The 25,740-nt window shown below is 40.4% G+C and overlaps 1 protein-coding gene across 6 annotated transcripts in view; it reads left to right on the top strand.

Annotated features, from left to right (window-relative positions):
- The window catches only part of GRB10 (growth factor receptor bound protein 10), a 150,588-nt gene that overhangs the window by 92,513 nt on the left and 32,335 nt on the right, over positions 1–25,740 (top strand). For all 6 annotated transcript variants that reach the window (XM_040548522.1, XM_040548521.1, XM_040548517.1 and 3 more), the window contains one exon: positions 1,267–1,408. In XM_040548522.1, coding sequence (XP_040404456.1) covers positions 1,267–1,408 — 142 coding nt within the window. The remainder of the gene's footprint in view (positions 1–1,266; positions 1,409–25,740) is intronic.

The raw sequence follows: 25,740 nt of genomic DNA, 5'->3' as shown, positions 1-25,740 counted from the left end.
GCAGGTCAGGCAGTCTTTTGCATAGCCCATAGTTATGGTTGAAACTTGGTATATATAGCAAAAAAACAAATATGTAGGGTCATTCATGGAATACCAAGGCAACTAAATTGGAGGATAGAATTGTTAGTTAGTTATTTTATCAGCATCCCAGTTCTGGTATAGGCATAGGCAGCAAGCATGCCCAGAATGGGACATGTAGCTAGAGGCAAAACCAACAGTTGTGTCCCAGACAGCTCTGATAAGAAGACTCTGCTTGCTGAAGGCAGTAGGCTGAAGAAGGTGAAAAAATTGAGGATAAATTAAATGAGAATCCCTTAAAACTTCAAATACAAGGGTTACAGTACAATAGTTGTTAGTTGATTGCCTTTGGAAACTTTTACAATTGCCACTAGGTGGTGCATTCTGCGCAGGCAAATCTGCCAGAGCCATCTAGTAAATCTTCAATGCTGGTGCACTAGCAGTAGGAAAACCTAAAGCTGTCTCTGTGGTCATGAACAGATCTTATATCTTTTCTAACTTTCTTTGTGCTGCCTGGAAGTCTTTAATTTTCCTTCTGTCAGTATGAGCAGTACAGGTGTATTGCAAACTGGAACTTGCAAGTCTGTTGGTCCTATTTAGACTTAATGAGATGTATCTCAGGAGATGCATGTAAAACGTGTTCGAACAGTAATATTACAACTAGCATAAGCTAGGAGGGTGTAATTGCAGTTTATTGCTCAAGGTGAGCCTTTGCACTTCCACTTCTCCAGGAAATGTCGAGTTGCTTAGAGATGGGATATCATACCATAATGAGGTGACAGTATTGGTTTCAGCCTCAGCCTAGCTACTTTACTGGGCTACACCTTTAGTTTTGCTGATCCATGTGGAATTTGGCTCGAAATTAGTGGAGTTATGTCCTCTTTTAGGTCAGTTTGAAGATCTTAACTGACTTTCTGGCACATGGAGCTTAAGTTTGTAAGCTAGCACGTACAAAAGAGTGTTTAGACTGGTATTTCTGTTTGTTTTATGTGCACAATTACCTCAGTTATTCACGAAAGTAATCAAGTTACAAGCAACAAAACAAGCGTAGATGTGTGACCAGTCATTTTTCACATGCAATTACTTAATTTGGACTTGGAGTTGCTGTAACTGTATAGTAGTTGCTTAGAAAAATAATGGTTTTGCTTTATTTTCTTTAATATTAATACATTGAATGGTGGGTTAGAAGATGTAGGTCTGGTGATGCCAGTTTGCTTTTCTTAATGCTTGATGCTTCTGTGTTTGTAGGCGTCTACAAGAAGAAGAACAGCAATTCAGAACGTCGTCTTTGCCAGCCATACCAAATCCATTTCCAGAACTCTGTAGCCCTGCGAGCTCTCCAGTGCTGGCCCCTGGATCTTTACCTCAGAGTCAACCTGCTAGTAAGCATGTGAGTATGGAACGAACCTTTGTGTCATACATTAGCGTCCAAACCAGCAGTGGACTATTCCATTTTGAAGGCAGAAAGTAAGTTTCCAGATACTTAGAAACATCCGTAGACTTTGTCTGTGAGTAGGGCAGCACTGGCAAGAGAACATCTTCAAACAGGCTTCAAAGTTTTTGTTTTTGTTTAAAAGGTGTTGTAAGAATAAAGGAATATTTCAGATATGTGCATGTTGTGAATGAAGCGGTAATACCAGATATCTTCGGAATTTCATTATCCAACATAATGACTTAGTAATTTAGAAGTCAGGTTAGATGGCTTAGAGTTGGAGCAGGATCTGTGAATATTATACTGCATATTCTAGGTGCCACAAAGATGCTTAATAGCCTGTTAATCATTTCAAATTCATTGTCTCTATAAGTAGCTGTCTTTTTTCTTTAAGGGCATGGTGCCTCTTTGTTTTGCTGTTCTTCACGAAGCTGCTTAAAAAGCAAAATACTGTTCTTAGAGCATGTAACTAGGCACAGCTCCTTGTAATGGGATGGATGAGCAGAACTGTCCCGTGGAGCGCTGACTGAGTAGCTCTCCAGGTCCTTTACAGTGAAGTTCTTTACAGTTTTTTTGTAAACTGTGCTGACTTGCACAGGGATTAAAAAAGACGTTGCTTACACTGACTGTTGGGTTAGAATGGATTTGCACAGGAGTACCAAAAACCATGGTGACATCCTGTATCACTGCTGATTTAGTTTGTTAGTAGCTCCTTTGGCTGCCTCTGACTGATAAAAGGGTTTGGGTTGGACACTTAAGCTACATAGTGTACACCTGCATATATTGTGCATTATTTTGTATCTCCATAAATAGCTGTCAGCTTTCTTGAAGGATACAGTGCATCTTCTTTGGGTTTGCTGTATTTCTTATACATACACAAGTGAGATAAATAACCAGATAATGCCTTAAGAGAAACAGAGTCATTCAGTTAGAAATTTAACGTGGTCTAGTCTGAGTCCTCGGCAACTGCTAAGCGGAGAGGCTGTTCTGTCAAGAGAGCGGTAATCTGACTCCGGGGAGAGAAAATAATGGGCAATTCTCTCATGTGTCCTGCCTCTTGCCAACAGAACAACAGGACGGCTGCCTTTCTGAGACAAACTGGTTACGGATGGAGATGCATTTACCTTGCTAAATATTACCCAGTTTCAGGGATTCTTTGCTTTTCAGTTGTATGTTTTACTAGAATGTGCCATTCCATCCAAAAGATGGCTCTACGAAGCCTTAAGAAACCTAAAACATCTGTGCATCAATTTTAGATGAAATTTAGAAACTAGTGGTTTAACAGTATCTAAATATAAAAGTTAACAAAGCATTAACATATGTAAGAAGATGGCTATAAGGACAGAATAAAAGTAGATTCTAAATTTTACTTAATAATTTTCTGTTAAAATCTACCTAATTTTAAGACCATAAATTGTGACAAGCTTTTCCAAGACCTAAAATGAAATACATACTTATATAGCACAGCTGTGCTTGCTGCTGAAATTTTTAATCACAGACAAGCTAGTGTAATGGTAAAAGGTGTAGGGGATGAGATGAGGAGTTAGAGCATGTGAGACGACAATGGCATCTGCAGATGCATGTATATTGCTCATTTCAGCTCATCAGCTGATTGGAGGCAAATGAGAAACACTGTCTCATGCCAAGGGAAGGGTAGAAAGGCATTCTTTTCCTGTCTTCAGTGAAATAGTAGATAAATAGAACTGAAAAAATCCTCTAGCTTTAAAATATTGATGGACAAAAGTAAAAAAATTAAAAGGAGCAAGTTGTTTCTTCGTGAAGAAAAAAGCTTATTTTTGTTTAATACCTCAGATTTAAATGTGGTGAAATGTTGCTGGATAGCAAAAAAAAATATGCATATTCAGCCTCTTCAGAGGACATTAGTTGTATTTAATCCAGTTCTAGTTCCTTTCAATCTGTTCAATGGAGTCTAGCAAATGTCATGAGTAAAAAAATGAATAAGTTAAGAAATTTTGTACATCTTCTCACCTTCATCTACTAATAAAAAAAAGTTAAAGTTTGGGAATTCTAATATATTATTTTAGAATACACTTTTGTTTAGATCAGTGTCCACAGATGGATTATAAAATACTGGTTAACAAAGTAAAGGATGAGTTTAGTTAAAGGACTGCAACAACACATTTTAGTGGCTGGTAGCTAGTGAGAATGAGCTGTTTCTTAAGAAAAACTTGCATATAAGCTATAGACTCAGAATATTGAATGCAAACCAAGATTAAACATAATGATGCTTAATTTAAGGTTTTCTGCTTGCAGGTTATACACAAGGATTAAAATTAGAGATTGGAATGAGCCGTTCTGATTATACGGGGTATGCGAGGTGTGAGTGAGAACCGATTCCCTTCAATCCTGTTGAGCCTCTGGGAGCAAACAGGCAAATAGCAGTTGCAGCCTGCACTGCTGAGCCCTGAAAGCTCAGAATACACGTGATGTGAAAGAAATGTTGCCTTTGGTCAGCCCCTATGTAGGGGACTTGAGAGGGCCCCAAGTTAATGTAGTCTTGGATTTCAGAATGGAGCGGGTATTTTCTTTGCCAACTGTGTGAAACACTGGGGTCGCTGGGGAGCTGGGATGTCTGATGTGACTTGATAAGGAATGAAGTGTTGTTGGTATTGTTGCTCATGGAACAGCTCAGTTTTGCTTTTCAGTAGTTTTAAAATGCAACCCTGCAACTATGAAAGTGTTAGTGGTTATGCTAGAGGAACTTAAAGATCAAGTCAAGCACAGAACATGACAATTCTCATATCATATTGCCAAGTCTTGGGTATAAAGAAATACCCAAGCTCTGTTCAAGCCCTACTACATTAAAACTTCTGCCCAGTATATTATTACCTATAGGGAATGGATGCATGTGTGAATGAATGAGTCAGAAAAGGAGCTTTCAGGCTGTAAAGCTTGAATTATATTTGCAGCTGAAAAAATGGGTTGTCTTTTCTTATATGCAAAACTTTATTCATGTAGCTGGAGTTTAAGCCATATGTTTCTTGTTAAGACACTTTTGACCCTTTTCCAATATTTTTCCATCCAGTTGTCCCCACTTTTTTCAACAAGCAGTTTGCAACATTGCCTATGCACTGCTCTGCATTTGTTTCATATTCTTTCTTGACCCGGCGAAGAACTATAAAAGCAGTAAAGCACTGAAAAATAGCCGTAATAAACCACTTTTAATTTTCTTGCAGTAGGTATTTGTTGTTGTTTCAAAATAATAACAAACCATTTTCTTTGTTTTACTCAAAAAAGTGCACGTGTCGGGAATCATTTTATTTTATTCTTCCCGTGAGATCTGTTGGGCAACTGTACCAGTTTCACCTCCGCAAGAAGCAGTATCCCAGCTCTGGCTGTGCTGCCACACAGGCACCCAGTGCTGCTTCTAAAGCTGGTGACCACAGGAATGCACCCCAGAAGCCAGAGAGCAGTGAGAAACAAGGGGTGTCCCGTAAGACCATGGGAGACGTGGGCATTTCTGCAACTGTGGCAAAGTCCATGCCAAATCTACGTGAAGCCCAGACCTCTTACCTGATCTGCCCATTGCTTGTGTGCTGTGATGGTCTTTCTTCAAAACCAAAAACACATATAGGCAAATGGAACAATCGTATAATGGAAAGCATCAATATATCTGTCTTGGATGTAAAACTGGAATATTAAGTGTACTCAAAACATTCCAGGTTTATTCTTCTGTGTAAAAACAAATAACAACAAGTATTGTAGACTTTTTAAAGCATGTAGGGAGCTTGATTACACTGACATACAATTTAATAGCAAAAGACTGAGAAAAGCAATTACTCTAAACCTTCAGATTGTTTCAAAGGCTATACTGCGTTGAGCAAATTCCACAGTCTGGGGGAGATCTAATACGGTGGTGTTACCAAACGTTTCATAAAAATGAATTGTAATTAAACAGATACATCTCCTAAGAGGTTCAGTGCTATGATCCTTTATTACAATTCTCCAGATGGAAACAGCCCATTTTGAGTTAAGTTTTACAGGGAGAAATTTTAGGTGTCAACCTGTTTCTAGTGAATGGCAGGCAGTTCTGTAAAAGCACAGCTGAAGTTTTAGTAATATGGTCAGCCAGCTTGTGAGCATGGGGATGAAAAGAACTGACTAGCTGCGCTGTTCAATCACCAACTACTTAAGAAAAAACACAACTGCATATCATCATAATTTCATCAGCAGCTCATGTGGTGAGCAAGACAACTCAGATGTCTCATGTTTGGAGAAATGATGACCCTTCGAGCAGTAGCTGCCAAAAAGCTCTTAAGTTCTTTTTCAAAACATAAAGTAACAAGTAAGCAGTTGAACTGAGAAAATTTTGTCCGTGAGCTATTGCGGGAGAAGGCCGACTGGAGAAACCAGTGCAGGACCAAGCATTTCTTTCTTTACCCTGTGCCTCCCTGTCCTTCAAGTACCACCCGTCTGCCTTCACCCACAGTGCCTGGCCACCAGCCAAGCGAAACTTCAGCAGAGCTCTGCCGCCACCTCAGCTCTCTTGCTTTCTGCTCTGGGAAGGGCAGCTGAAGGCAGGAGCAGGAAGGAAATTCTCAAGGAGACGCGATGGGGCATTGCACGGCCCTTTTTCCCCACATCTGTGTTTGTACAATGCGTGCACACCTACAAACGTGAAATCTCTGCACGCCTTGCGGGTGGGGAGAAAGGACAGCTGAAAGTTTTTAAACATCATTTACTTAACAGAATAAATATGTTTGTGTAAGAAAAATGATAACCAGAAAATTACACCAAACCGAGACCAAGCATTTGTCTAAAAGATTGCTAAAAACATCAGACAGCTAGGTTACCACTAATTGAAGTCCATCTTTGTGTTGCTGGTATAAACTAAGAACTGGTTGGTAACTTAGGTTATAATTTCTGGTTGTGTACAAATATTTTGGAAAAAGCATGCAATAATTACATGTAGGTCACTGCGATGCCACAGGATATTAGTCTAAAGTATCTTGTGTGAGTCAATGAAGCTTTCAACTGTAAAAATAGGGCAAATTTCTCACATCCCCCCTCTATACAGCCCAGGCAATCTTCCAAATAGCAGTTTGATGTACCAAAATTGTTTACTCTTTTCTAGCAAATTAAACTCGCAAATGGATGTGAATTAATGTTATTCTTTTTCCAGATTTAGTTACCCTTCAAGGGAGCTCCTGTAAACAGACTTCTTAGTTTTAATTGTTTTAATTACATGTTACAATACATTTTTTGATTTTTCTTCCCATAAAGCTTTTATATTGGCTGTTTTGAAGACAAGGATGTTGATTTCCAAAAGAGAAGCTGTATAAAAATGTGAACTTTTGAATAATGAAAACTTATGTGCTGTTAGATTTTGCATGTGACAGATAGCAAATTTTGTACTTAATCTTTTATTCAAATAATGTTTAACGACATGACTTGGTGAAAATAGATGTTGGCAGCAGGATGTTCAACAAGTCTTTATTTCCTCTGAACAGGCCAAACCTGTCAGTAGATTAACCTAGGCAATTCCTTAGGTCCAGCTCCAGGCACTCCTTTGGCCCAACTATAAAATACGGATTTCCATGACTGTGATATATCATGTTGTTTTCCTCAAAGCTTTCTTTGAAAGAAGAGTTTTAAGCTAAATAAAAATAATGAAAAAAAAAACACCATAGGTTACTTCGTAGCATGTTTAATGTGTTTAAATTGAGGAAGATCAGGCCTCTGCTATGGGGCTGTCATCTCTCTATAATCATAGAATCATTAATGTTGGAAGAGACCTTCAAGATCATCTGGTCCAACCATCACCCTACCACCAATGTCACCCACTAAACCATGTCCCTAAGCACCATGACCAACCTTTCCTTGAACACCCCCAGGGACGGTGACTCCACCACCTCCCTGGGCAACCTGTCCCAATGCCTGACTACTGTGAGAAGAAATGTCTCCTAATTTCCAACCTAAACCTCCCCTGATAAAATTACATTTTTGAATCTCTCTCTCTTATTTGGTGAAGTAATGCTTTCCCAAACGAGATGACCTAAGTTTGATGGACAACCACTAAATGAGACGTGTAGGAAAGATGTCCCATTTCTTGTCGTCTTGTGACCTGTGTCACGCGAACGCGTTGTCCCATTACTCCTGAAGAGATCAGGGAGTGAGCTCATGTGGTTTGGAAAGTCTCAGTAGCTTGTTACTGACGATAAGACTAACGAATAACTGAAGAGTAATGAGCCTGCTGGACTACACTGCGGGCAGCCAGTCTTCAGCGCTGTCTGTGGGCGCATAGGCTTTTTGGCCAGGGCCTTGCAGGCTGCCAGGGACCAGGATGAGGACAGATCCAAAGCCACTATTTCTTCTTCCTTGCGCCTGTTGTATCATGAGGCTTGGTAGGAAGAAATGCGTCTCTTCCTTCTTGCTTTTGGGAAGTGCCAGAACAGTAGCTGTAATCCCAACACGAATTACTGGAAATATGAAGAACGTCTCGCATTCAACCCCCCAAGTATGCTATTTGTTGGGCTTTTTTTTTTTTTTTTTCTGCTGTTTGTTTTTAATGACACAAACCTGGCCTTGCTCCCGGGAGCATTTTGGCTCTCTACCCATAAGCAGCACTCCCATGGCGTGAGCGTGCTGGAGGCCGGCTGCGTGCTGGGGGGACGCACCGCGAGGGCTGCCCGGACCCAGACCTGCGCTGGCAGCCCTGAGGGACTTCACTGCCACACAGCGATGCTTGCAGCCGCCTTTAAAAAATGGTTTACAGTATAGTGGCACCATTGCAATTAGCCTGTAGGACTGCGTTGTGTAAATATTGAGCAGCCTGTAGCATAGGCTGTAGTAGCTGTGCATTGGCATGTTCACATGAGTTTTTTTGTATGCACATCTTAGGTGTGCCCTTGCACGTTTTTTATTGAGTAACATAACTCTTGCTGTATTTTGATAATAGCACAACGAAAATAAAGCATAGCTATCCTCTGCTTTGATCAGGAGTTGAAAGAATTGAGAAGCTCTCAGGCTGAGAGGGCAGGGAAAAATTACGGAGTCACAGCGTGGCTTGGGTTGGAAGAGACCTTAAAGACCATGTAGTTCCAAGCCCCTGCCATGGGCAGGGATGCCAAATGAGAAGAAGATGAGAGAAATTCCAATGCTTAGTGAGGCAGGCAGAAGTAGGTTTTGGTATAAACATCAGTGCAGTAGGGAATTAAAAAAACAACAACAACACAGAACTCTGTTGAGTGATTCTAATTATACTGTAAGTGAGTGGCTGAGGTGAATCAGAGATGTCATAACTTTATCAGTCATAAATGATAGCCTTTAAGGAGTGACCCAACACTGTGGGTATAGCTATGCTGCATCTAAGCTCTCCTTGCCCTCTGTGCTGTCTGGAGTCAAGGTGTGGATTCAAGTCAACCTTAGTCGTCCTGTATGAAAACCTTTTGGACCTCGTCTGCCCAGTAGAGCAGATGCAAGAGAGCACCAGCTCAGAGGTTAGAGCCCTCAACTTTCCACTGCTGCGTATCCTACGTGGTCTTGCAGCACCGTGCTGTTCCCAACAACCAGCAGATGAGTTGACTGTGAAGTCATTTCTGAAGCCTAAGGCAGCCCTTACAGAACTGGGCTGGCACCTGCGGCCGAGCTGCACGTGATCTCCTGGTGTGGATACTGCAGACACACGTAGTACAGGGCTGGGAAGACACCCAATTTTTTGCTTGCTTGTTGGCATCCACTTCTAGGGTCAATAGGCAGAGCCAGCGTTCAGTGTGTTCACTTCCAAACCATCAGAAGGGTGGTTGCATAAGTATTAGTAGTAATGTTGTTCATTCTCAGCAGGAAAAAAGGTTATTTAGGCTTGCAGTAATTACCTGGACAGTGAAGAGTGCCCACATTTCAAATGGAAATCTGTTTGAAACTTCTGTCTTCACTTAGGCGGTGTTTGTGTGTGGACGCACAGAGGAAGAATGAACTTGTGAGTTCATTGGTGTGGTAATTGGATGTTTATGCATTCCTCCAAAGCTTGCATGTATGTTTTTGTTCCATTTCCTAAATGGAGGGGATGTTAGATGGAATTTAATAACATTTTTGCATTAGAAGAATACCGCTGAGTTAATTAAATCATTGTGGGACAAGTTTCAATTCTTTGCTCTCTTGATTTATGGTCTCCAATAATCAAAATCTAACTATCAAATTCTTACTGTATTATTCTTTCTCCTAATAGGAGTGCAGAATTGCTGTTCTAAAAAGTGATTTTGTTTAATTAACGTAAGTACCTTCAGTCTTTGCTTCAGCCTGGCTGTAATCTGAACATCATTTACAAAATGTACATAAAAGCAGGTTAAATCTGAACTTGTTAAAAGGCAAGCCATCATCGATTCGCAAAAGCTACATGTCATGTTTCTCCATTGGCATTAGGACTGCTTATTCCCTCCAATGATGAATCCTGCTGCTGCCAGGGTTACTGGAGCTGGTTTCCTGCTGCATTTCAGGAAGCAAGAGTTGGAAATGTCTTCATGATGGCATGAAGCATAAGTGTTTGTTTTTTCTCCTGTTGCTGAGGGGGAAATGAGTAGTGCTTGGAGGAAGCAAAATGGATTAACCATCAGCTGGGAGCTGGAATATGAGATCCCATGCTGAGCAGAGAATGTTTCTGGGTGAAGTGGATAAAACTACTTTACCCCAGCAGACTTAAGCGAAATTTCATCAACAGCAAAACAAAAAACGTCCCTTGAGTTTTTGTGGCGGGAGGGGGTGAAGGTGGGTAAGAGTTTTAAAATCGTCATTTGTTCCTCACCAAACAGATGCCACTTTAAAGCATCCTGATCTTTCCAGCCCCGCCTTTTATCTGCCCAGACCTCCTGTCTGGCCAGAGGGAGAAACTGCTCGTCTTTTTGGGGATACATAGGTATGGCACATACCTGTTCACAGTGGATGGTTTCGACACTGCTCTCCACTGCACGCATGCAATGTCAGCAGTGCGTGAGGTGCTTCCAGAAATCTAGGCATATCGTCGACCCCTGCACCTCGCATTTGCCTCCAGAAAAGGCATTTCAAAAGCTATGGTCAGGCATACTGAAGCATGCTCAACAGTCCTGGAGGGGCTAGGCACGAGGAAGCAACTTAATTGCCTTCAATGTCTGTGCCCTGCAGCCACAGGGGAAGCTTAAGTTACTGTGGGGTAGTCTTGCACACGTTTCTCTGCTCACCATGTCGTTCACCTTCCAAAATCATGTTTCCCACTATCTTGCCAAAATAGGAAACCAGAATAGGAACAATCCATCCCTAAGAAAAAATTATTACTTAAAAAAAAGAAATCAACAAGTGAGGTGCAGAGGATTACAGAAAAGAATATTCTAAGCAAAGCAACAACATTCTGGTAGCAGAAAAGCGAGATTAAATTTTTACAGACAATTTGCCCTCAGGCTTCTGTGAGTCATTTTTGAGCTTGTCCTTGCCTGCAAGCTGTTAAGAGCAGCTAATTACTCCTAAGTAACTTGTCATACTGTTGCTGGTCACACTTATTTTCCCTATTGCCTACTAAAATCCACAGAAAGCGAACAAACCTCAGTATTTCCAGACCTTATAAATACCTTTACAGATGTTGGCAGCCTTTCCCATTCCCCAAATACTCAGTTGACCTTACCAAACTAGATGTTGTCTGTGATAAGAGAGGTACACAGTTTTAGCATTGAAAGATACCTATTAGGCTTCAGATTAAGAATATTCTTTACTAATTTGTCCCAAACTCCAGATTAGTGTTGTTTTTAAGAGTTTTAAGTACATATAGGAGGATAAATTGCTTGCAGTACTGTCGCACACCTTGCAAATGATTTGTGGAGCACTTTGACAAGAAATAGACATTAGATATGTAAGGATTGCCCTCCTCTCCGTTAGACATTGAGTTGAAAGCTAACGTTACAGGAACAGCAACACCTAATCATACATGGAAAGCCTCAAATTTACTGCACTCAGAGTATTTTCCTGTGTTCCATGCTGCTTTGTTCTGTGGATGTTTTTCATGGCTGACCTTTGAACTTTTTTCTTTAACATGCTGTCTAGCTTGGCAAAGCAATATAGAGCCTGTCCAAGTGGGGCTGAGCCTTGGCTCTTGTGTTACAGCCTTGTCAAACGGGTGTCCTCTGACAGGCTGACTCAAATAATGTTGGACTGAAAAATGTCCTTGTTATGCTTGAAGCTAATGTCATTCTGCTTGTAGCATTTAAAAGATACTAAATATATTTAAGAATTAATTTCGTCCTCTGTGTGCTTCATGGGAGGCACTGAGGTTGGGTTTTATTCCTGAAAGTGGATCCCACTAATGTTTCTAATGCTCTTTGGTGAAAATGTTGTTTATACTTTTTGTTTATCTTTGAGCATCCTTATCCCTCATGATTCGCATTCTAGTCTGTTTTTTTTCCCCCTGTGTTTTGTTTTTTACTAAACAGATGAAAAACATAATCCAGATCTTTCATCTTCTGAGAGACTAGCATCCGCAGGGACTGGAGTGCTTGTGAGCTGGAGCTGGCAGGAAAGTACTGCGTTCAGCTCCAAGGCTGGAGAATGTATATTTCTAACCATTTGTACAGTGTGACACATTTCTTAATATTTTCTAGGATATTAATAAGAAGGCAAAGTCTGTCAGGAGGCAGCCAGCTATATTTGAGCGAATGTACCTTCAGTGTAATTTCCCTTTGCTCTCAGTGAACATTTAGTTCTGCGTTACACTGCAAGTTACAAATGAGCATTTGCTTACAGGCTAATTAAACATAGCTTAGAGCAGTACTTAATTGCAACATTTACAGCAATACAGAGGAACTTAAAGCCAATCTGGCTAACAAGAAATTAACTTCATACTCTGCACAAGGTTGCGCTAGCTGCTGTGCCTGTAGGTTTCGTTACTGATTGCCCTCTCATATTTGCCTGGAATAGCACTTGAGCAATTTCACTCTTTGTCTAGGAAAAAATTTTAGGATTTTAAACTACAGCAGGAAATTCTGCAAGAGGTGAGATGGGTTGAGGGCATGATGGACTCTTTGAGTGGGCAGGGAAATTGCTCGCACAGCAGATGCTGGCTTTGAGTGTCTCTAGCAGTTCATCCGTCGAACAGATGTCCAAATGGGTCTAAGTTGAAAGACTTTGCTATGTTGATGTATTACCATTAAAATGAAAGAGCTGAAGGAACTTTATAAAGTTTCTATAGAAAGCTTTCTATATGTTACTTTTATCCCTTAAATAAATAAACAATCTAGTACCTCTGCAGATGATGAAATAAATTTTACAGCACTGTAAACATGCTCACATCAATTTCTCCTCTTTGCCTCTTTCTCAAGTTTTCTCTAGCATGCAGCTGTAGAAACTGTGGTTGCTAACTGATTCCTGTTGACCAAAATGGTTGAGGATGATGTGGATGCAAAAGGCTTGTTTTGTCCCTAAATCAGAGCCTTACAAGAGCTAAGCTCCCTGTGTTCAAATGGCAGCCGTTGCAAAAGGGGAGACTAATAAAATTCCAGCAAAAATAATGTAAAAAATGTTTACAGTAACAGCCATGATTCACAGTGACTGCATTCCTTTATGAGCTTGCAGCAACCTCTGCTTTCTACATAATTTATTTCATCTCCACTACAATTGTGTGTCTTCTGAACGTACATCTGTATCAGGAGATGCTACTTAGAGACAATGTCTGAGTAAGGGTATTGATGAAGGAGAGCGTAGAGGAACCGGTTACTTCTCTATGTGAACTGCTTTGTTACTCCCTTTTAAAATCTACAAATGTACGGAAAGATAAACTGATTTTTTCCCTTAAACAGTGTGACAGTATTTAAATGGAATTTCAAACCAGTCAAGTCTCACTGAGTTCAATAAATACATTAGTAGAAGTAGATGAGGTGAAGGTATTTAAATTCTGAGTTGATAGCAGCTTACATTGTGCAGCACCGAGTTGTGTGTCAATGGAGAACTCTCACCCTGATATAAAAGGACTTCTCCTATTATTTGTGTATAGAAACATTTCTGTTGGTGCAAAACTTTCACAAGGCCAGTTTTGCTGCAGTGATTTAGCATATGTTTTGAAAGACTCCTGAAGAGGCTAAGAGGTACTTTCCTTTTTCACTACAACCATATTTTGGGTTACTCCCAATGCTAGCAAGTGCTTGGGAAGGACGTGTTTGACTTTGTGAAACATGGTTGAAAGTTAGATTTATATGTTGCAGCTGAACTACCAATATCTGGAATTAAGTACTTTGATTAGATATTGAATTATAAGGAGTGTGCTTTTCATGTTATTCATTGTGCACTGGCATTATTTTTTTAGTTGCTGTAAAGTGGTATGTAGATGAATGAACATATCCAGCATAGTCGTGTATCTCAACTACGGGCAGCCCTTCTTGAATCTAAGCTTGCAAGAAGTTCAGATGAAAACCTCTAACTTTCAAAAAAGATTCTGGAATTTCTTGCTGGAGATGATCATCTTTCTGCATCTGACTTGATACTGTGAATGCTGATGTCAGCAGTTGGCTGGAAGTCAATGTACAAAGTCACAAGTAAGCTCTGACAAGAGTTGGGTTTAATCACCCTTAGGTTATCAGAGCCCTGCTGTCAGATTCGTTCAGGGTAGATATGATAGCCCCAATCTTTTACTATCCTTCTGCTCAAATACCTCTTCAGGTAGCTGCTTGCTTCATTTTAAAAATAACACTGAGTGCTACTTCAGAAAGGTGTTGCATTCCACATTGTGGTTCATTAGCCTCACGTCTGACCAAGGGACCTTTGTGTGTGCTCCACTCAAAGTTACGTCACTCCATGGGGGGGACAAAAAGTTCTTTACAAAATTTGATCTATTTCCCTTTGAGTTTATTCTGTAGTAAAAGCAGAATAGGATTTCTTAGAAAGTTACTCTACTGAGCAAATCTTAGGTAGTATTTCTTTACACATACAGATAGAGAGACAAGGGAATGTAATATTATGCATCCATTTATTGTAGTTTTTCACCTTTAGACAGTCTTTGGGTGGGATTTATTTCTGTGATTAAGTATCTGATTTTGGTTGCTTGCCTGGGTGTTTCCTTTTAGTGGTAATAGAGGAATACCTTTCAAGAATATTAGTGACATTTCGGGGTAGCAAAATTATAGAAGAAGATAAATCGCATTAAAGGGCCTCTTTCTCTTTTCGTTGATTATAGTAGGAACCTAAATGATTAGTGAAGACTTTATGCCTAGATTGAAGCGGCTAATGACAACTGATATGAATACCACCTCTGCACAGTTTGGATGGAATACAAAAAAGCATCTTAAACTGATAGTTTAAGATAGTGATCTATAATGGAGAACATCCTTTCCTTCCCTTAAGTTTCTGAACTTTCTTACTAGACCGAAATCTGGCCTTGTTTCTAAGCGGGACATTTTTGTTGACTATTCACCTGACTGGCTGACCTCCTCATCAGTTACTCCACATGGCAGAAGCAGCAGAATTTATCTATCTGGAGAGATGCTGGCAGCTGGGTAGGGATGATTTTTTTTTCTGTCATCTGTTAAGGGCCTCTGAAAAATGATCAGTTTATAACTAGATTCTTGTTGTGCAAATTAATTGAAGTCAGTGCTCTTCCATGTGCCTACTTAGTATTTTAGCTTTAGTATGTAATATTCGGACATCTGAGGTAGAATTTTTGACAGATAGATTTATATATACATGATTTGGAAAGGGATATGAACTTTCACGGACAGACACTTCTAGCCGTCAGTACTTGATACCTTATAGTGGCCCCAATTTTGTGAAAGAATGTGTCTGAGGAACAAACAGGAATCAGTGAGAAGGGGAAAAATATATTCAAAATCAAGTAAGCCCATAGGGGAGAGTTGATAGCAGAAGTTTCTGTGGTGAAATTTTTAAGGAATTTGACCACCCTTTCAGAAAGTAATGGCCTCTGATTTGCCAGCTGATGTTATGATAGGGAAAGCTACCCTCAGCATTTGTTTTGAGTAGAAAACCAAATGCAACAAACTTAAGTTGGTTTGCAAAGGAGGAGGGAATTCCTTAAGTTAATTATATCTTGACGTTGAAGTGTCAAAGTCATTAGGATGTTACCGTAATGCTTAAGATAAGCTAAATTTGTCCTCTTGAGGTGGTTTCCATGCTGAACTCTGTAATGAAGCTACCTGGTAATTTATCTAATCCATTCTGTACACATGGAGCATAATGGTCTTTACAGAGAAGGTCAGACTGTTAGGCTTAACATGGCACTGTCTATAGGAGAGGAAATTTGTGGCATCTAGGAGAGGATGAACCTCTTCAATTATTCTCTAAACAGTTTTCATAGCGTAGCTTTCATAAGTTCATGCACTAGCTATTTGGTTACATTTCAAAAAGTGAAATTCATGGAGCATATGTGTTGGCAGAGCCTCTGCTGATGCAAATACAGCAGCCAAACTTGGGTTGTTTTCTGTGTGGTTGAGTGCCCGGAAAGAAGAACCTGTAGAACTCTGACAACGAGTCCACAAAACCACTCTTTATTCTAGGTTACACTTTGGGTCTTATCAATATCTGTTTGGTTGATGGATGTATGAGCAACAGTTGAACAGAAAATAGTTTTACTACAGAATATTTTTCGTTAATACCTGCAGCAAGCGAAAATGTTTGTCTTTTGCAATGTGTAATCTTGTGCAATAAGATGGGAGAGTTGTGGAAGAGGCAGACGTCTCAATTTTCTATGTTATACAAAAGGCAAGATAGATTTTTCTCCAATAAGAATTACTGTTACTGCTAAACCACCATTCAAAGACACAACTTTCTGAAGCTGGAAAAGGCAAGAAAGTTTTCCGCACATATAGCATTGTCTCTAAATGAATGAAAAAAAGAGTGATAATTCAGAATTCAATACATTTGTGGAAATCAAGATAGATTTCTGTTGGACACAGAGCTAGAAATTGATGCAGTATTTTTTTTAATGGACACTTTACATTTTAAAATAGCTTTGACATGTGTACAACTATATTGTTAAGCTAAAAAAATTCTACATGTTGATTGAGCAGAAGTGGTAGATGTTGTAAGTTGAAATCTATACAATGAAATTTGAGTGTATATTGCCAGTTTACGTAAATGGAGGACAGCAATAAGCGTATACTCCAAAGCAAGTAGAACTTGGTTAATATTCAAGTTCATACCAAAACTAAGCTAGTGTATAAATAAATAAAATAGAGCAAAACACTATTTTCATTCACATATGCTTATTTATTTAGAGAGTAAAGTCTTGACTAGAAAGGAGTGTTAAATGTAGTATGTTGTCCAGGACCCTAAACTGAAATGTTTACTTATCTTCTGTTATATGTTGATCTAAGTTGTACTTTGGCCCTTGAAGCCTAGCCGTCTTAAAGTTGTTCTTATATAGCTGGGTCTGTTTGCTAAGTGTGTGCCATATTTAAAATGGTTTATTTTGGATGGGAATGGAATTAACTTATTCATAGAAATAAAAGCTTCAGAATCAGAAAGATGTCCAAAGGTTGGTCTACCTTCTGCCAGTCAATCTGGAAAAAAGAAAATGAGCTTGTGAAATGCAAAATAAATTTTACATCAGTGCTTTTACATTCTTTTTCCGTTTGTCTATGGTTCAGTTTAAGAAGGTTTCAATGACCTAAGTTTTTCTAAACATAATTCCCAATGAAGATCCATGATATAAGTGCAGAGCCATCAAAACTCTTTAAAAATTGTTGTTTGTGCCAGGACGGAAATAAAGTTACTGGTGGCTTTGTATGGTGGATTTCTTTAACTTATTGACAATAATATAGGGAGAAGGGGAAGAAGAAAGCATTCTTGAACATAATGACTTGTGTTATCTACAAGATGTAAAAATACAAAGTCAAATCCCTTGTCATTGTCTTTCTGAGTCTTGCAAATGATTGATTTCTTCACGATCAGTTACAGTAATAAGGCCCTTGTTCAAAGATTTCCCTTTTAATACCATGCAGAATTGGTTTCTAGGGAGTGTCTGTTGTCTTAAAGAAAAGATTCACCCAATATGTGTTTGTTTTCTCTGGAGATCTTTTTCATATTTGTTTGTCTATGCTAAACAAAGAAACTAGACGTGAGCTATTTGAATATAAATGTCTTTCTAATGCAGCTAATTATTTTAAATGTTTGATGGGAATCTCATGAAAATTGTTGGATAAGCTTTTCAATTAGAGAGAGGACTCATTGATTGCATTTGCACTAGATGTTTAATTGGGTGGACAACACAGAATAAATACATTTGGAAGTTGTCTCATTATCTAATTTTAGGGGGATGCCTATAGGGAGGAGAAAGCTTTGCTTCCAATCAGCTTCAAAGATAAGATGGCTTAATTGGAAGCTGTCCTGACAGCTTCAGAGCAGCAGCAACTTCCATGTAAAATAATCTGAAGCAGATGTTGAATGAAGAAGTGGCATTTTCTTTCATGCCAGCTCTGACATCAAACCTCTAGCATTCTGTTATCTAATTTTATATCAGGAAGCATGTTGTAATTGCGACATTGGTTTCAGCACACTACCTCATATTTATAATTACATAGTTAAGTTCATCAGCCTTTGTCAAGTGGATTTTGAAGTGTTTCTAAACCACTTTGAACCACTGTAGCACGACTTGGGAAAATACTGATGAAACATTCTAGGATCCCTAAACAGTAATCAAATTTCACTAGATTCTTAATACTTTTAATTAAGTACGTGTGTAACTGCACTATTTGTGTAAGAGATTAAAGGCTGGAAAAATGGGCTAACAGGAACCTTGTGAAGTTCAGCGAGGGGAAGTGCCAAGTCCCATACCTGAGGAGGAACAACGCCAGGCATGAGCACATGGCCACCCATCTGGAAAGCAGCTTGGCAGTAAAGGACCTTGGGTCTTGGTGCACACCAAGTTGAACTGCAATGTGCCCTTGTGGCAAAGGTGACTAAACATGTCCTGACCTGCGTTAGGCAAAGTGTCGCCAGCAGGTCAAGGGAGGTGATCCTTCCCCTCTGCTCAGCACTGCTGAGGCCACACCTGGAGTGCTGTGTCCAGTTCTGGCCCCCAAGTACAAGAAAGACATGGACGTACTGGACAGAGTCCAGTGAAGAGCAACAAAAATGATGAAGGGATTGGAGCACCTCTCCTTTGAGGAGAGGCTGAGAGAACTGGAACTGTTCAGCCCAGAGAAGAGGAGGCTCAGGTGGCATCTCATCAACATAGGTAAATACCTGAAGGGAAGATGCAAAGAGAATGGAGACAGGCTCTTTTCAGTGGTGCCTGGTGACAGGACAAGAGGGAATGGACACAAGCCAAAGAAACACAGGAGGTTCCATCTGAACATCAGGAAGCATTTCTTTACCGTGTGGACAACTGAGCACTGGTAGAGGTTGCCCGGAGAGGCTGTGGAGTGTCCGACCTTGGAGATGCTCAAAAGCTTCTGGACATGGTCCTGGGCAACCTGCTCTAGATATCCTTGCTTAAGCAGGAGGTTTGAACAAGGTGATCTCCAGAGGTCCCTTCCAGCCTCAACTGTTCTGTGATTGTTCAAGTTTTATAATGTAAAACAGGGGTGGAAAGCATGATGGCTTTGAAATATGTCACTTTCCTGCTATGTCCTAATATTGAAGTTTGGAATTGTGACGATAAAGCCCACAGTAATTCATTTATGAATACTGAGTTTCTAAGAAGAGTAATCTTTTTACTTGGCACAGGCTGATTGCCTAGTGTGTGTCACCATTATCAACACAATCTACTTAAAACATCTCGTAAGAATTCTGTTAAAGTTTGCCTCATTTGTGGGGATTTCTCTGTTGAATGTTTGAATCTTATTTGACCATCAATAAGAATGAAATTAAGCAAAGGTAATAAATGTATAGCCAGATACCTGTTCTGCTTCATACCAGCAGAAACAGGAGACAGTGGCCTGATTTACAAATACTGAAAACCTGGACCAGAGCACACAGAAGATCTCTTCTCATGGGAAACCCTCAGCCTTGGAGGCACTGAAAACAAAATCACTCAAATGCTTATTCAGCTAATCATATGGGATAGTCCAGCTTTAGAATAAAATATTACTAGCTGGTAAAAAAGATGATGGGAAACATTTAAGGGCTGTGAAATGAGTTTTCTGTGATTCAGCGAAGCTTTGCACTGAAGTCTCTTTGATAAGTAGCAGTGGAATGCTGATACTGGTGTATGCAAAAAAGATTTTAAAAAGGTCTGGGAGTATGATGAGAATATCTGTGGGGACATATTGATGTCAAGGTGAGAGGAGCTGCTTTTGAACAGGTAGCTGTGTCGGTCAGCCATACAAAGCAGCGTTCACATCTGGGGGAAGATATCCCAGTGATGTGACCTGCGGTAGGAGATGCAGAGAAGTGACATGTTGGTCAAGTTGTGAGACAGGAGGGATGGAGCTAGTCTGATGGAGTGGTGTGGGATGCATTGAATTAGGCTGCTGCAAACAGCACAGAGAACATGAGAAAGGAGGGGAGAGGCTGCAACTACTCAGAGACTGCTCCATGGCCACGTGTGCTTTAAAGCAGCTTGCGTGCATGCCTGCTGAGCATCTGATCCATTGTAGCTTTTGCAAAGTAACCTTTTTTTTAAAAGTTAGAATGAGCACTGCAGACTTGCAGCCTAATAATGCTGTATATAATGAGCTAACTGCTTTGCTGTTGAGCCACTGCTGCTCCAGGAAGCGATGCTTGGAAACCTGGGTACACCTAGATGATAAGGGCGAGCTGCTAGAGGACGTTGTTGTGAGTATGATTGTATAGAGGACCATTCAGTTAGTTGCCTTTGTTTCTCTGCTTTTGGTAAAAACTAGCTGAATCTTTTCAATTCCTAAGAGGCTGCGTTCAGATCCTAAGCTCTCCATTTCTGTAATGTCATGTATTGCTTGTTCGGCATCTTTTTAATTAGTGACATTTTATTTAGCCCAAATTAAATATGCCAGATGTAGCTGATTTAGTGGCTTAACAATGATGAGTGAGGGGAGGGAGGGAGAGCTATCGTTATATAGCCTTCTGTTCTCAGGGAAGTTTTTTTATTTCTAGTTCCACAAGAGAAGTTGGAGTGGTAACCATGGCAGCAGGGAATTTGTCCCTGTGAGCTAGGCAAAGGGTTGGGTTGTGTGGGGTTTTTTGTTTTTGTTTTTTTGTTTGCAGTGCCCCCACTAGGAGGAAGGGGAGTACAAAATGGCCTGGAGCGAGCCCTTGAGAGGGACCTCGGAGAGATGCGCTGGAGACGCTGGGCATGGAGTGAAACCTCCCAGCATTGTTGGTGCTGCCACAGCGTGCATGGGGCTGAAGGGGTGCGACAGCGTGACGGGAATGGGAAAAATGTCTTGGTAACATCAGTCTCCACGCCAGGTGTTTTGGGGAGGGGTGCCTAGACGTTGTCTACTGGTCAGTCCCTTGTATGGTTGCATTTGGGTTTTCTCCACTATTTTTCTCACTTTTTTTCCACCGAAAATGAGTAATTCTTCTTTTCGTCAGGTTGGAAGGGAGTGAGATTTGCATGGGGCTTGCAGCGTTCAGGAGAGAACATCTAGCTTAGTCATGATGACATATCCCCAGATTCTGCATCTGCCCTGGAAACTTTCGATAGATCGTTCTTGAATTTGGGGAAAACCATTGTTTTGCGCTGGTATCCAAATAATCTAAATAATTTACCATATAAATAGCAGAGCAGTTTTGTGGAGCAGTAACCAATTAAAGCAATTGCTGAAAATGCAAATTAATTATTTATTAATTTACTGGGGAGACGATAACATGAGGCCTCCTCTCCCGTTGACATAGCCTTTCTCGGGCTCCGATCTGTAGGGGTTAATTCTGTTGCACAATTAACTGATGCTTACACAGTTGCACAGAAAGACGCTCCCAATGTGAGCAGCTCTGTTCGAAGCGTTATTGTGTGTGACAAACCGACCTATAAAACATCCTGAAAGTCGCAGGCAACGACAATCAGCCAATGCCCGTGGCTTGAAGTCTCCGGTGTCCAGCGCCAGTAACGTGGGAGAAGACAGGACGTTCAGCAACACTTCTGAGTACTGGACAGTGAGGAAGGAGCTGATGGCCACGCATTAGCGATGCTTTACCACGCTGCCCCAGCTAAGCCTGCCTACCGCCGATTGCAAAGCATCCCTCTTCTGTTTTCGGAACAGGACGAACTCAGCCCTGTTGGGAAAACTGTTGTGAGTTGCAACTGAGGCTATTGAAGTGCAGGAAATTTATATTTCCGAGGTGCGCTGGAGCTCTTAGGCTTCTCAGCACGCAGGGGCCATTAGCCTGTGAGTTTTGTAGTGTATTTATACTTCAGGTCAGCACCGTTAAACATTTGTTGTTCCTCACGTGCCCGGAGGTTATATACAGTCTTCATTAGGAGTCTTTCTCCAGTTTTTGCCTTTTCTTTCATTAGCTCACATTACTCTTTTCACTGCCCTAAGTTGCTCTCATTTTCATGTTTTCACTCTTCAGTTTGCTGTAGCCCTGTGTAGTGTCACTATGCGATGTACTGTACTTGATTCTTCTCTGATCAAGCTATCAAGTTCGTGGAGTTTTTCCCCAAAAGTTTCATTTTCTGTTTTGGTTTACAGCTTCCCCCTCTCGCCTTGTAGCTTAGTTGTAGCTTCCTGGACTGAGACATCGATGTTTCATTTGGATGTGGAGGGTAATAAGGTGACTCTTGGAAGGACAGATAATTGCTTCTTTTAATCCAAGACACCTCCGTATGTGTTGTGAAAACTCTTTTTATCTTGAGAGTCTCAACTCTGGCAAGGAAGTGTCAGATTCAGGAGCTGGGGTTTCTGCTGAGAACTTGCTTTTATTAATTTATTTTTAATTTCTTTTAGCCTTCATTGCTGAAGAGAAAACCTTAGGAACTCTGCTCTTGCCCGCACCAGGGAACAAGCTCAGAAGTCCTTAATTCCTTTGCTTTTTCACTCCTTGTGATTACATTTGCTTTTTTATTTAGTTAGTTTTTTGGTGGGGGGTGTAGGAGCAGAAGGAAGGAAGGAAGGAGAGGGAAATACAGGGGTGGGAAGAGGGTCTGTCTTTGTCTTCCTCTGTATTGCATTCTAAGGTTGTAATTTCTGACAAGCTCTACATCCTTTGAGTCTCAAAAATATGGTGTTTGGTTATATTTCTTTGTTACCAGACTAGGTAAATTGGATTGCAGTTGTTCACCACCGGTTTCATAACTACTAGTTCTTAATATAATGTGTTTGTTTTGTCATGTCTGGACATTCCCAATATAGCTTATTTGGCATCATCCCTGACTGTGGGGTCAGGGTTTTTGTTCTGTTTCTGTTATTGCATCTACCACAGTCAGAAACGCTGGATCTTGCTGTACTACGTAAGAGACAGTCGCTGCCCCAAAAAGTTTTCCCGTGTAGTATTTTCAAATACTCATCCTCGGTTTCCAAAGACATCTTCAAAAGTGGTCTCTGGTCCCTTTCCTAATCATATGTGGCTTGGGCAGCACATGTAGTCTGCTCCATAACCTCTCTGCTCCTTTTTCCTCAGAGGAGCCTGAAAGGGAGGGGGTATTGTGCAGACTGCCCGTGTGGAGGTTATACTCAGGCAATAGTAAATCATAGTGAGAAGCTAATTGTACATGGCCAGACCCTATACTGAGGTGGCTTTTTGGCTCAGAGCATGGCCGGGGCTCTCAAATGGCAAGTGCCCCAGCTGCAGTTGTCACGGTGTCCTCCTGGGAAAGAAGCAGCCGTGCAAGTCATCGGGACCTGCACCATTTTTCTAAATCCTAAGGAAGGCTGCTCCCCAGAGCCTTGTTACGCTGTCTGCCAAGCTTCAAATTAATGTGGTTCTTGTGGTTGAAAGCCTGTACAGCAAGGAAGATGTGGTAGTAATTCCTTTTCTAAAGAGTAATTTATAATGGCAAAACAATTTAAAATACTCAGTAACTAGCTTGGTTACTTAAGAATTTTAATAAAGAAATTATTATGTTTTTTCTTTGTATTACCCTTTCTAGGATTATTAGGGACTTGTATTGTGCTCGCAAGAACTTTTTTTAGTAAACCTTTCTCTTGGAGCAAATTCAGACGATAAATAATGCATTCTGTAAGCACAGCTGAGGAAGATTGCAAACTATCTGGGGATAAATTGCGCAATAAAGTATATGGCAGATAAAGGTTAATGCCAGCAACACCACTTAATGTCTTTCATTACATAATCAAAGGAGTGTAACAGTGTCTGTAACTATCTTTTTTACTTACATAAAGGATCTAGAAACTAGAAAGGGTTTTTGCATGAAAAGCAACTGCTGTTGGGAGGAGTTGTGTGGAGCAAAAGGAACTCATTTGCAGACCGATCATCAAAAGTCATGGGAAATGCTGGGTGGCAGAGGACTCAGGCAAAGAAGAAAAGGCAATCTGTCGGTGCTGCAGCCACATGAAGAGTCTGGACCCCACGTTCAGGACTGGGTGAGCTGGCTGTTGCTGGGCCACCTTCCCACCTCTTGGTTTCGTAGCTGTTTCAAAGTCTACCTGAATTCCTTCCCAAGCTTTCTCACCTCCAGTATCCTGCAGATACCCTGAAGCTTCAGCAAAATTCATAAAGGCCTATTGTTACTCTGTTGCAAGGATTGAAAATTAGTCTTTCTCCTTTATTTTACCTAAAAATTACCAGAGGCAAAGGAGGAATCGAGTGGGAAGACAGAAAAAAGACAGAAAAATGTCAAATGGGTCAAATGGCTTAACTGAACGTGTGAGCATCAAACCAAAGAGGGAAAGAGAGAGAAATAACTTTGGGGTATACTGACAGAAAATCAGTGTGTTGTCTGTATGTAGGCATGTAGCACTTAAAACTGCATTCTGCTATTTATTTGTAAAATATGGAAATTACAGGGTAGCAACTTGCAGTTTCCAAACCTTCAGCCTTCAAATATGTTGAGAACATGCTGGAATAAATCTTCTGTTACACAGGCAGTGCTTATGTCTTGAAAATGTTCTTGGTACAGTCTTTTCTTAAAAGTTCATGGCACAGTTCACTCCCTTATATGTAAACAGCTGAGATTCTTGAAGTTTCATCTCAGTAATGATGCAAGCCTAACCTTACACAGAGGGCTATTACTTGAAGCTTTGAGAAGATAGAAACAGTAAGACCAGATTTCATCAGGTGTTTCCATACCAAATGGCCATTTTCACATAAGGTTTTGAATGAGAGGAGGAAAAGCTTCAGTTTGTTTCCACAATATTCTGGTTTTCACAACGTTTGGGTTTTAAACTTTAATTGGACACCAAATGTTCTCATCATGTGAGTTCTTTTGAATGCGCTTTGTGTATATGCAACATCACACACTGGCTAATTTTTTTTTTAAGCTCAAATGTCAACAATTGCAGTCTGTAATTATGTCTATAGTGCAGGGAGACGTGCTTGCTTGATTAGTCATTGAGGCCTGAATTCGGCCAACGTAGCTTAAGGTATCCAGTCGAGGTCCTGAGTTAGGAGCCTGGATTCCCTCTGCAGCTAGCAGAGAGACACAAATGCCTTTATCATGTGCCTTAGCTCTTAAGTTACCCCATCTCTCTCCCTGAGCTTCAGAAGGAATTCAACTCTCTAAAATTACCTGGGGTGAATCTGGGCCTGGGCATTTGTACATGAGCAGTTCTGAAGCGCTGGCATCCAAATATAGATGCTTACTTGAACTGAGTGTTAATCCTGCCCTGCTCTTCTCTGCCCCTACCACTGTGGTTCCCAAAACCTGTCTCACTGCTACGACCCTCACAAATTGTATGGTATTGGTATTGGTGTTTGATGACTACTGAACATGTGATAAGACTGTGATTCCCCTTCTTGTCAAGTTGTTCCTCTGACTCTTGGAAATGGATTTAAAATTTGATACCCCAGCAAAGAGAGGGATATAATCGGGGTTTTATAACATTGGCAAGTCTTTTTTTTTTTTCTTTTGATTTCTTCTCTGAATATGAAAGTCAAAGACTAAGATCTTGATCTTACAACAATTGCTCTCCTTTGTTGTTCATAGGCTGTTAAATGTGTACCCAAATATAGTATATGCCAGATGAGAGAGTTAATGTTGCTATGAGAACCTTAACCTCAGCATTTCCTAGGGTTTTATGTTTGTATGTAGAGGGAGAAAAAAAAAAAAAAGCAGTGATCAAATAACTCACTTTTTTTTTTATATAAATAAGTACTGTCTAATGACTTGTATATAAGTGGTCCTATCTGCAATTTATTGCTATTACTGCTGCTGTTTGTCTGAAGGGCTTTCTTTCCTGCATGAGCTGTGTAACAAAGAAGGCATAAAGAGCCATAGGGTTGACCTATATATTTATTTCATTGCAGCACTTGAAATTCCCTCGCCTTAC

Source organism: Cygnus olor, chromosome 2, assembly GCF_009769625.2.
Source record: "Cygnus olor isolate bCygOlo1 chromosome 2, bCygOlo1.pri.v2, whole genome shotgun sequence".
Classification (NCBI taxonomy): Eukaryota; Metazoa; Chordata; class Aves; order Anseriformes; family Anatidae; genus Cygnus; species Cygnus olor.
Note: the sequence above shows the minus strand (reverse complement) of the source record. Positions and strands in the feature narration are given on the sequence as shown.